Raw genomic sequence first — 13,057 nt, forward strand, 5'->3', positions numbered from 1 at the left:
GTTTTGTTGGAATATACAGCCTGAATACATTTTTAAGAGGATATTCAGTAGGTGATAATTTTCTGAGGGCTTGCATGTCCAGCAAGGGCTTGGTTTCACCCTCCCAAAGAATGCTAGCTTGGCTGGACAAAAGACTCTAAAATATTTTCCTCAGAACTTTGAAAACACCATTCCATAAGCTTCCAGCCTTCAGTGTTGCCCATGAGGAGTCTGGGGTTTACTTTATACTCCTCCTTTTGCCGAAGCAGAAAAGGAACCACCTTTTGGGGCCTCCACTGCTGTGCTGCACTGTGTTCCTTTCTTATTTTTCCTTTTCTGTGCCTATTTAGTTGTCAGACATTACCTGGGGGTACTGCCCTGCTCTGCCCTCCAAAACTAAAACCTGAGCTAGGTCCTAGCACACCAGTTCCCACTTTATGTGGACATCCATTCTCTCCGGCTGGGTCCAGGGATGAAAGCCAGTCATGCAAAGCCAGTCTGTGAGTGAGTAGAGGGGGACAAGAGTCTTTCAAGTAGTCTCTCTGGTGGCTACCCCACCGCCCAGTGTCACCTCATCCACACAGCTCTGGGCTGGGATATTCCAGCGTTCTTCAGAGAGAAAACTGGGCCTCACATCTTCAGTGGGCCCTCCTTCCCTCTCGGTGGTCTTGAGTTTCCCTTCAGTCTGATACTGCTCCTTAAATTGCCTGGAAATCCCTTACTGTTTCCTGCCCACCTATGGCAACCTTCTCTCTTTTCCAGCCCTGCCACTCTTTTGCTTGGTGAGCATTTATTGAGTGCCTCCTGTATGCGGGCAGTGTGCTAGGCACCAGGGCTCCAGTGGAGACCCAGTCCTGGCCTCTCAGAGCTTCCGGCTCAAGAAGGGAGGGACCTTAAACCAATCTGTGGCAGAAGTAGTGAGATGTGCCCTGAGGAAAGCGGATGGTGCTGAGGGCTGGAAGGGATGTTCCTAGCGGCAGCTTTTCTGAGAAGAGAGAAGAACATTCCACACAGTGAAAAGGCTCTGAGCAGAAGGAATTGAGAGAAGCTGGGGGGGGCTGGAATGCAGTGAGCGATGCGGAGAGTGGAGCCACGTGAGGGAGGACAGGCGGGTGGACCCTCCCCTCTGTCAGAGGTTGGAGGTTAGCTGCCTCCCGACATGCGCTTCAGACAAAGAAGGCCCTGCTGAGAAGAGGCCTGCACTTGAAACTTCTTCTCTTTCTCTCTTTTTTTTAAAGATGGTTTTATGGAGGCCCAATTTATATAACATAAAAATCACCCATACTTAAGCGTACAATTCAGTGATTTTTAGTTAACTTTACTGAGTTGTACAACCATCACCATAATCCAGTTTTAGAACATTTTATCACTCCAGAGAGAAAATGCTGTTTCCGGGTAACGCCTTCATTTGCAACATGCACTGATGTGAAATGAGCTTTCCCTTCTAGGCCTTGCAGCTGGAACAGATGTGCCCTTTTCAGAGGTTGTGAAGTTAGCCCCAAATCCCAGATTAGCTGCTGCCCCAACCCCGGGAGCGTCTCAGGTAAGAGACCATCAGAGTTCATTCGTGGCATTTGCATCATAAAAATCAACTACGTTCTTTTTTCCAAAAGGTAAGTTTTTCTTTATCACCTACATTATAGTTGATGTGCTCAACTAAAAGGGAAATCTACTTTTTTTTTTAATTGTCAAGGAAACAGAGCAAAAGAAGACAGGTTGTCTCCGAGATTCAGAGATACGGCTGATCTTATAGCCCCAGGGATCAGACGGCTCGCTGGGCGTATCTTCCTTGCTCAGATGCCTTGGGGTGCACCCTCTAATTCGCAGGGTTACAGAGGCCACTGAAAGACTCTGTCATTTAAGCATAAGACGTGCTGGGTTTCTACCATTCAGTTCTGAAATCTGGATCCAAGACAGCTGTGTGGTCACTCAGTCAGAGGGAAGGCAGACCCCACTTGTTATAGGTTGGGTTCCCTGGAAAGCAGACCGTGAGTGGTTGATTAGGATGCAGGAGATTTATTAGGGGGCACTCTTGGGATCTGCTTCTGTTGAAGGAAAAAGGAAGAGGCAGGGCTGGGCAGAGGCAGGAGGTGAGCTGCAGTGCGATCTCAGTGGAGCCCTCAGTCAGTCCTACAGGAAGTTCTGAAGCTGGGATGACTCTTTCGAGTTTTACCCAGTTGTGGTGAGGGGGACGGGCCTTTATACCCCATGTCAATCCGTTATTGCATGCAGGCCACCCCAGGATGGGGTAAGGCAGCTCTCTATAGCCAAAGCAATCCACAAAGGAGGCTGTCAGCTGAGGGCTGAGAGAATAAGTTCTCTGTTCCTTCAGGGCAATCCGGGTGGTATGCCATAGCGTCCATTTCACCACCCTTCCTGTTTGCAGAAGGTTCTTGCAGTCCAGGAGCAGGGGGTGACACAGACAGAGGGCTTTATTACTCACAGTACAGCAGGCAGCATAAGCTTCATGTTTGCATCAGTTTTCCTTGGCCCTGAAGTGCCATCGGGCTGTGTGGAGTGGACCCAGGTGGATACTGTGCACACACTGTGTCTGTGTCACAAATGAGGGACCCTGCTCATTATAAAGGAGCTGCGAGCAAACCTGTCCAAATGAGACATCTTCATCATCCTGGTCAGCAAACAAATTTTCCCTCTCCCTATCTTCCAAGGCTGTTTGCTATACAAACACCCTTGAAAAGATAGTCTGGAACAAAAGCTGTCACAAGACATATAGAAACACATATAGAGAATTGTCTCACAGCTTATCTTGGAAGCAGAAGCTCGTGCTATCCAGGTGACTAGATAACCCACCCACATGGGTCTGCCCAGGCTTCTCTTACTTTCTGTTGTGTGTCCTTCTGTTCAAGAGGGAGTTCAATGCAGTAGAAAGATCCTACCTTGAGATAAAGGGCCTTTGGGTTCTGATTCTTTTTGTGCCTCTCCCTCTCCGTGTGACCTTCACATGACCTTGAGCTGCACTCCTCATCTCTGAACCTCTGTTTCTTCATCTGGGAAGTGGGGACATCTGTCTGGCCTACTTTTAACCTGCTAATTGTGAGGGTGAAAGAGAATCCTTGCCTATCGTGGCTTTATTTATTTATTTATTTATTTGGCCACGCCTCGCGGCATGCAGGATCTTAATTAGCTCCCCAACCAGGGATTGAACCTGCGACCCCTGCAGTGGAAGCGCGAAGTCTTAACCACTGGACCACCAGGGAAGTCCCTATCATGGCTTTACTATACAACAGGAAGTCTGACGGTGTTGCCGTGTTGGTTCAGTGGTTCAACAGTGTCAGGGCTACGGGTGAGGTTTTCTGAAGTTCTCCAGGTCAGCAGTGGACAGTAAGAACATCATGAGAGCCACATATGTCATTTAAATTTTCTAGTAGTCTCATTTTTGAAAAAAAAAGTAAAAATAAAAAAGTGGCTAATTTTAATATATTTAATTTAACCCAATATGTCCAAAATATTGTCATTTCAACACGTAATCAGTAAGAAAAGTTGCTAATGTGATAGTTTACTTCTTTTTTTGTTTTGGCTGAGATTTGAAATCTGGTGTGCATTTCCTGCTGATAGCGCCCGTCACATTTCAAGTGCTCAGGACCGCATGTGGCTTGTGGCTACCATGTTGGATAGTGCTGTACTAGGTATGCTCCACATGACCGCAGGATGTATGCAGCTTCTCCTAACATCATGTTCCCCCGCAACAGTATTCATAGGCAGAAATCAGAGCATGGCATTAGGCAAGGAGTCTCTCCTCACACACTCTTGCTTTTCAGGGAGAAACATACTGGTCTGTTTCTCTCAACTCCCTCAACAGACTACCACTTGGTTATACTGTCAACCTTGGTTGTTAGAAAGGCTGAGGTGGAGTCTGGCTCTTTCATCCTCTCTAGAAGGAGGCCAGCAAGGAAGAAGGTAGTGAGGGTAAGCTTTAGGGCAACAAATAGCTGCAGCTGCCTCATTACAGGCGGCAAATACTCAGTGTGTGTACCGCCACTCTCCCTGGCTTGCCCATGACCAAAGTCACTAATAGCTCATGGAACTCTTTACCATTAAACCCAAGTGTAACCTCGGAATCCTTCTCAACACCAGGTGGCAAGAAGTGACAGTCTGTGATTGTTGGCATAAGTGACCTATTTGAGGACTGGATTGTAAATACCTTGAGAGCAGGACAACGTCCTCTGTTTGCTTTCTATGGCACCTCTATGTGCTCAAGTGGAAACTCAAAACAGTAACAGTGTTTTCCCTGTAGGCTCTGCTGAATGTTACAATTTCCTCCTTGGAGAGGATATCACAGCCCTCTTACGTCTGAGTTCACAGGCAGAGCTGCTCCAACTGCACCAAGAGTAGGCCCTAGTTGCATAATCAGTTACTAAAGGCCTTAACTTTGGAGCCAGTTAAACCAAATTAAGAAGGAATGGGATTGGCATGACCTCCTGGTGGTATATGTGAGTCCCAAGGAAATCTGGGTCCCTTGGCCTTGTGTTGCTTGTCTGTAAGACCACATGTGCTGACCTAAAGTGCAAGGCTTACAGAGCCACAGATGAAAACAGCTTTAAACAAAAAGAATGTAGAGGAAGAATATGGGATTGTGTTTCTTTCTGGTCCTTTTTCCCTTGTTGGTTTTTTGGTTTTGGTTTTAGTTTTATTTTATTACACAGCACACTGTATATATAATTTTATAGCCTGCTTAAAAAATTCTACATTACAGCGTAAGTATTTATATTCTTTTTTTTTCCACAGCATACAATTTATTATATTATTTGTGTTTACATTGTCATAAATATTCTTCATGTTTGACATATTTTACATGTTATATTATTACCATTTTTTTTAAACGTTTCTTTACTACAAACTTTTACTATGCTAAGAATTTATATTCTTAAAGGTATACATACTTTTTTTTTTGGTTTGCACATAGTCATTTATTTAACAGCTATTTATTAAGTTCTTACTGTGTGCCTAGCACTATGCTAAGCTCTAGGAATCCAAACACACCATCTCTTGTGTGTTTGGGATATAATGGGAGATAATGGCACATAAAAAAGATAAATTCCTAATTGCTACAGACTGTTTGGGCTTCTCCAAAATTCATTTTTTTAAATTAATTTTTATTGGAGTATGGTTGCTTTACAATGTTGTGTTAGCCTCCACTGGTTTTTTTTTAAATTAATTTTAAAAATTCATGAACTGAAATCTTCACCCCCAAAGTGATGGTATTAGGAGGTGGGAATTTATGAACGTGATTAGGTCATGAGGCTGGAGCACTCAGGATGGGATTAGTGTCATTACAAAAGAGGCCCCAGAGAGATCTCTGGCCCTTTCCCCCATGTGAGGACACAACAAGAAGATGACTGTCTAGGAATCAGGCTCTCACCGGACAGAATCTACTGGCATCTTGATCTTGGACTTCCCAGCCTCCAAAACTGCGATAAACAAGTTTCTGTTGTTTATAAGCTACTCAATCTATGGTATTTTTGTTATAGCACCCAGAATGGGCTAAGACACTAATCATCATGCAATTTGCAGAGGTGCACAGGAACATACATGTTATTTTTAATGACTGCATAATATTCTATCTGGCTAATGAACCATATTTTCTCGAGCATTTTCCATGCCTTAGAGCAGTTGCTTCTAGTTTTTCAATTATTATAATTAACCCTATGTGGGTAAAGGGTTAACAAAACCTTTCCCTATTCTGCATGAGAATTTGACTTTTGGTTAATGTTCTAGCTCTGCTTCCTTTGAGACTTAATAAAAGTGGAATGTCAACAGTGTTACTAGGCAACATTGCTATGTCAAAATGGCCTTGAATTAGGAAACTGCATCGGGAATGGGAAAAGATAAATATCTAAGGGGAAGACATACTTAGGGCTCCCTGAGTGCAGTGACTTCTCACGGGCGTGGCTCTTGTCTATGGAGTTGTTAACAAGGGATACTCCTGTGGGGCATGAGGTTTCAAAGCCAGGGTGGTTCTTGCACCTGTAAGATGTGGATTTCATCTCCTTGCACCTGAGCTGTAACCTGGGGGGCAAGGAGGGAAGAAGGAAGGGAGGTAAAGATACCCTTTCCTAGACACCTGTTCAAACTGTTCATGGTCTCCTGCAGCCACTGTGCCAACACGCATGTTTCTCCAGTGTATCCTTTTGAGGGCCAAGGTGTGGCCCATGGTAGTCTAATGAGTCTGAATGTTTAGTGGTGTCTAAGAGGACCTTTGGTGGGCCTAGCACCCTACACTTAGGATTACTTCCTTAAGAGAGCTTTGCAGAAGTAGAATAACTAGGTCAAAAGCCATGGGCATTTTCAAGCCCCTTAATACAAATATAAAGTTGAATTGATTTACAAAAGGGTTGCACCACCAACTTCTACCAACTGTGCAATGAAACAGCCATTTCCAGGTACCTTCATCAGAATTTTTAAAAATTTTGTAGATTTGATAACAAAAACTGGTTTCTTGTCATAATTTGCATTTTTTAAAGATCTTAAACTTTTGAGAACTACTAGCATTTCCTCTTTTGTGAATTGACACTTCCTTTTTTCTGCCCAGCAAAAAATTTAAATTGCAAGTACACGGGATGTAGAATTTTTTAAATTGCAAGTTGCAAAGAGATGTAAGAGCACCTTCCCTTCACCATCCTAAACTGCTCTTTCCACCCCTCCAGGTCTATGAGGCCCTCCTCCAGCGGTATGCCATGCTTGAGCAGAGAATCCTGACCCAGACCCGGGGGCCTCCGGAGTGAATTCCACAGGCCGGCCCAGTCTCACTGATTCCACTTGTAGACGTGGCCTTGGACAGCAGGGATCCTCTTCCCTCTTCTAAGTGGCTCTGCCTGCCCACCTGGCTCCTTGCGGTGCTCCAACCTGCCCAGGACCACCTTAAAGCCCACCTTAGCACATCCTTCTGAACACAGCTTGTGTCCCTGTGCCCTTGTGCCCAGGGCAGGAAAGCATCTCTCTTCCTGTCTTTTATCCCAGGAGGCAAGATAACACTGAGCCTCGGATATGTCCAATAAAAATTGTGACTTTTTCCCTTTCGGGACCTAAATCAGCAGAATGGGAGAGACAAAGCAAAATAGATAGATTCTTTCCTCTTTATTCACTAGTTTTCAGGATGATGAGTTGATTGCCAAGCATCCTCTAACAGCAACTAGATTTTTAGTATCAATATGATACATTTAACATACTTTATATGTCTTAATCCATTGCAGTAATTATTTTTCTCCTTGTCTTCTTTCTGATAGCCATACTCTCCAACTTTTCTCCTCCTTTCCTGATCTGTCATTCATTCTTTCTTCTTTACTGTTACTTCTGCTCTATCTACTCCTTAATGATTGCTGGGCCCCAAATCTCTGTTCTCATTCCTCTCTCCCTCCAATTCTGTCCTCTCTTGTTGGATGATTTCATCTAGCATTGGGCTTCAACTGCTACTTATGTACTAGTAACACCCAGCTCTATGTTTCCAGCCAGAACTCTCCTTGGAGTCAGCCAGCATTCTCACAGGGGTACTTCAGACTCCGCTTATCCTTTTTTTTTTTTTAATTTTGAGTCATTTTTAAAAAAATTTATTTATTTTTGGCTGCTTCAGGTCTTTGTTGCCGCGCTCGAGCTTTCTCTAGTTGTGGAGAGTGGGGGCGGCTACTCTTTGTTGTGGTGAGTGGGCTTCTCATTGTGGTGGCTTCTCTTGTTGTGGAGCATGGGCTCTAGGCACACGGGCTTCAGTAGTTGTGGCACATGGGCTCAGTAGTTGTGGCTCATGGGCTCTAGAGCGCAAGCTCAGTAGTTGTGGCACACGGGCTTAGTTGCTCTGTGGCATGTGGGATCTTCCCAGACCAGGGCTCAAACCCGTGTCCCCTGCATTGGCAGGCGGATTCTTAACCACTGTGCCACCAGGGCAGCCCCAGACTCCGCTTATCTTCCTTTGCCCAACCCCAAACCTCCTCCTCCAGAGTTCCTGTTTCAGTGAATTTGTACCACCAACCATCCATTCATTCATTCATTCAGGAACCCAAACCCAAAACTCAGATATCTGCTTTCCCACATCAAATCAGTCACCAAGTGATTTTTGTTATTCCTTTGGTAACTCTTAAAGCAGTTCCTTTCTCTCCATCCCTCCCTGTTTTACTTTATTCCTTGCTCAGATTATTGCAGAAGCCTCCATAGAAAGTCTGCCTCCTGCAAAATCCTCCAGATTTTTCTTCTGCCACAGGCCCGCACCTATGTTGGGACTTCAGTTAAACCAAACTACTTGTGATCTCACCCAGAGTACAAAAATGCTGCAACAGCTTTGAGACCTAGTGGATCAGATCAGGGACAGAGACTACCCTTGTGGGAAGTCAAGGGAAGGGGTTTAGAAAATGAGTAGGACCAGAGATATCACTTGTGAGAAAGATGAAGTCATCTTGAAAGGGAGTGGTGTCCCTTGCGGGCTTGGTGGATAAAGGCAAAAAGGGAAACAAGAAGCTGAAGATAACAACCTATCAACAGCAGGTCAAAGATTCAGAAGAGGAACTTCCATGGTGGTCCAGTGGTTAAGAATCTGCCTTCCAGTGCAGGGGATGTGGGTTTGATCCCTGGTCAGGGAACTAAGATCCCACATGCCATGGGGCAACTAAGCCCACACACCACAACTACTGAGCCTGTGCACTTTAGAGCCCGTGCACTACAACTACTGAGCCTGCATGCTCTAGAGCCCTCACGCCACAACTAGAGAGAAGCCCACGTGCCACAACGAAGGATCCCATGGGCGGTGACTAAGACCTGACGCCAGCAAAAAAAAAAAAAAAAAAGATTCAGAAGAAAACAGACAACTCTCCCCACCACCACAACCTAGACATTACTTATTAAAGAAATTACAGAGGAGAGGAACCAAGATGGCAGAGTAGAAGGACGTGCTCTCACTCCCTCTTGCGAGAACACCAGAATCACAACTAGCTGCTGGACAGTCATCGACAGGAAGACACTGGAACTCACCAAAAAAGATATCCCACATCCAAAGACGAAGAAGCCACAATGAGATGGTAGGAGGGGTGCAATCAGAGTAAAATCAAATCCCATAACTGGTGGGTGGGTGATTCACAGACTGGCGAACACTTATACCACAGAAGTCCACCCACTGGAGTGAAGGTTCTGAGCCCCACGTCAGGCTTCCCAACCTGGGGGTCCGGCAACGGGAGGAGGAATTCATAGAGAATCAGGCTTTGAAGCCTAGTGGGAATTGATTGCAGGACTTTGACAGGACTGGGGGAAGCAGAGACCCCACTCTTGGAGGGCGCACACAAAATAGTGTGCGCATCAGGACCAAGGGGAAGGAGCAGTGACCCCAGGGGAGACTGAACCAGACCTACCTGCTAGTGTTGGAAGGTCTCCTGCAGAGGCAGGGGGTGGCTCTGTTTCACCATGGGGACAAGGACACTGGCAGCAGAAGTTCTGGGAAGTACTCCTTGGTGTGAGCCCTCCCAGAGTCTGTCATTAGCCCCACCAAAGAGCCCAGGTAGGCTCCAGTGTTGGGTTGCCTCAGGCAAAACAACCAACAGGGAGGGAACCCAGCCCCACCCACCAGCAATCAAGTGGATTAAAGTTTTACTGAGCTCTGACCACCACAGCAACGGTCAGCTCTACCCACCACCAGAACTTCCCATCAAGCCTCTTAGATAGCCTCAACCACCAGAGGGCAGACAGCAGAAGCAAGAAAAACTACAATCCTGCAGCCTGTGGAACAAAAACCACATTCACAGAAAGACAGACAAGATGAAAAGGCAGAGGGCTATATACAAGATGAAGGAACAAGATAAAACCCCAGGAAAACAACTAAATGAAGTGGAGATAGGCAACCTTCCAGAAAAAGAATTCAGAATAATGATAGTGAAGATGATCCAGGACCTCGGAATAAGAATGGAGGTAAAGATCGAGAAGATGCAAGAAATGTTTAACAAAGACCTAGAAGAATTAAAGAACAAACAAACAGAGATGAACAATACAATAACTGAACTGAAAACTACACTAGAAGGAATCAATAGCAGAATAACTGAGGCAGAAGAACGGATAAGTGACTTGGACGACAGAATGGTGGAATTCACTGCTGCGGAACAGAGTAAAGAAAAAAGAATGAAAAGAAATAAAGACAGCCTTAGAGACCTCTGGGACAACATTAAATGCAACAACATTCGCATTATAGGGGTCCCAGAAGGAGAAGAGAGAGAGAAAGGACCAGAGAAAATATTTGAAGAGATTATAGTCGAAAGCTTCCCTAACATGGGAAAGGAAATAGCCGCCCAAGTACAGGAAGCACAGAGAGTCCCATACAGGATAAACCCAAGGAGAAACACGCCGAGACACATAGTAATCAAATTGGCAAAAATTAAAGACAAAAATTATTGAAAGCAAAGGAAAAACGACAAATAACATACAAGGGAACTCCTATAAGGTTAACAGCTGATTTCTGAGCAGGAACTCTACAAGCCAGAAGGGAGTGGCATGATATACTTAAAGTGATGAAAGGGAAGAACCTACAACCAGGATTACTCTACCTGCCAAGGATCTCATTTAGATTTGATGGAGAAATCAAAAGCTTTACAGACAAGCAAAAGCTAAGAGAATTCAGCACCACCAAACCATCTCTACAACAAATGCTAAAGGAACTTCTCTAAGTGGGAAACACAAGAGAAGAAAAGGACCTACAAAAACAAACCCAAAACAATTAAGAAAATGGTCATAGGAACATACATATCGATAATTACCTAAAATGTCAATGGATTAAATGCTGCAACCAAAAGACACAGGCTTGCTGAATGGATACAAAAACAAGACCCATATATATGCTGTCTACAAGAGACCCACTTCAGACCTAGCGACGCATACAGACTGAAAGTGAGGGGATGGAAAAAGATATTCCATGCAAATGGAAATCAAAAGAAAGCTGGAGTACCTATACTCATATCAGATAAAATAGACTTTAAAATAAAGAATGTTACAAGAGACAAGGAAGGACACTACATAATGATCAAGGGATCAATCCAAGAAGAAGATATAACAATTATAAATATATATGCACACAACATAGGAGCACCTCAATACATAAGGCAACTGCTAACAGCTATAAAAGAGGAAATCGACAGTAACACAATAATAGTGGGGAACTTTAACACCTCACTTACACCAATGGACAGATCATCCAAAATGAAAATAAATAAGGAAGCAGAAGCTTTAAATGACACAATAGACCAGATAGATTTAATTGATATTTATAGGACATTCCATCCAAAAACAGCAGATTACACTTTCTTCTCAAGTGCGCATGGAACATTCTCCAGGATAGATCACATCTTGGGTCGCAAATCAAGCCTCAGTAAATTTAAGAAAATTGAAATCATATCAAGCATCTTTTCTGACCACAACACTATGAGATTAGAAATGGATTACAGGGAAAAAAACGTGAAAAGCACAAACACATGGAGGCTAAACAATACGTTACTAAATAACCAAGAGATCACTGAAGAAATCAAAGAGGAAATCAAAAAATACCTAGAGACAAATGACAATGAAAACACGACGATCCAAAACCTATGGGATGCGGCAAAAGCTATTCTAAGAGGGAAGTTTATAGCTATACAAGCCTACCTAAAGAAACAAGAAAAATCTGAAGTAAACAATCTAACCTTACACCTAAAGCAACTAGAGAAAGAAGAAAAAACAAAACCCAAAGTTAGCAGAAGGAAAGAAATCATAAAGATCAGAGTGGAAATAAATGAAATAGAAACAAAGAAAACAATAGCAAAGATCAGTAAAACTAAAAGCTGATTCTTTGAGAAGATAAACAAAATTTGTAAACCATTAGCCAGACTCATCAAGAAAAAGAGGGCGAGGACTCAAATCAGTAAAATTAGAAATGAAAAAGGAGAAGTTACAACAGACACTGCAGAAATACAAAGCATCCTAAGAGACTACTACAAGCAACTCTATGCCAATAAAATGGACAACCTGGAAGAAATGGACAAATTCTTAGAAAGGTATAACCTTCCAAGACTGAACCAGGAAGAAAAAGAAAATATGAACAGACCAATCACAAGTAATGAAATTGAAACTGTGATTAAAAATCTTCCAACAAACGAAAGTCCAGGACCAGATGGCTTCACAGGTGAATTCTATCAAACATTTAGAGAAGAGCTAACACCCATCCTTCTCAAACTCTTCCAAAAAATTGCAGAGGAAGGAGCACTCCCAAACTCATTCTATGAGGCCACCATCACCCTGATACCAAAACCAGACAAAGATACTACAAAAAAAGAAAATTACAGACCAATATCACTGATGAATATAGATGCAAAAATCCTCAACAAAATACTAGCAAACACAATCCAACCACATATTAAAAGGATCATACACCACGATCAAGTGGGATTTATCCCAGGGATGCAAGGATTCTTCAATATCTGCAAATCAATCAATGTGATACACCATATTAACAAACTGAAGAATAAAAATCATATGATCATCTCAATAGATGCAGAAAAAGCTTCTGACAAAATTCAACACCCATTTATGATAAAAACTCTCCAGAAAGTGGGCATAGAGGGAACCTACCTCAATATAATAAAGGCCATATTTGACAAATCCACAGCAAACATCATTCTCAACGGTGAAAAACTGAAAGCATTTCCTCTAAGATCAGGAACAAGACAAGGATGTCCACTCTCACCACTATTATTCAACATAGTTTTGGAAGTCCTAGCCACAGCAATCAGAGAAGAAAAAGAAATAAAAGGAATACAAATTGGAAAAGAAGTAAAACTGTCACTGTTTGAAGATGACATGATACTATGCATAGAGAATCCTAAAAATGCCACCAGAAAACTACTAGAGCTAATCAATGAATTTGGTAAAGGTGCAGGATACAAAATTAATGCACAGAAATCTCTTGCATTCCTATACACTAATGATGAAAAATCTGAAAGAGAAATTATGGAAACACTCCCATTTACCATTGCAACAAAAAGAATAAAATACCTAGGAATAAACCTACCTAGGGGGACAAAAGACCTGTATGCAGAAAACTATAAGACCCTGATGAAAGAAATTA

The 13,057-nt window shown here is 43.1% G+C and overlaps 1 protein-coding gene across 6 annotated transcripts in view; it reads left to right on the forward strand.

Moving 5' to 3' along the window:
- Positions 1-7,077, forward strand: part of XYLB (xylulokinase) — a 44,304-nt gene extending 37,227 nt beyond the window's left edge. For 5 of the 6 annotated variants that reach the window (XR_014250781.1, XM_082412867.1, XM_082412865.1 and 2 more), the window contains 2 exons: positions 1,428-1,522; positions 6,645-7,077. Coding sequence is in view for 4 of the 6 variants with exons in the window: in XM_082412865.1 (XP_082268991.1) it covers positions 1,428-1,522; positions 6,645-6,722 (173 nt within the window). In the remaining 2 variants the exon portion in view is untranslated. Of the gene's footprint in view, positions 1-1,427; positions 1,523-6,644 lie in introns of those variants that run through there. The other variant, XM_082412868.1, reaches the window with a different exon arrangement.
- The last annotated feature ends 5,980 nt before the right edge of the window (positions 7,078-13,057 follow it).

This window comes from Balaenoptera physalus (assembly GCF_965194825.1).
Source record: "Balaenoptera physalus genome assembly, chromosome: 11".
NCBI lineage: Eukaryota > Metazoa > Chordata > Mammalia > Artiodactyla > Balaenopteridae > Balaenoptera > Balaenoptera physalus.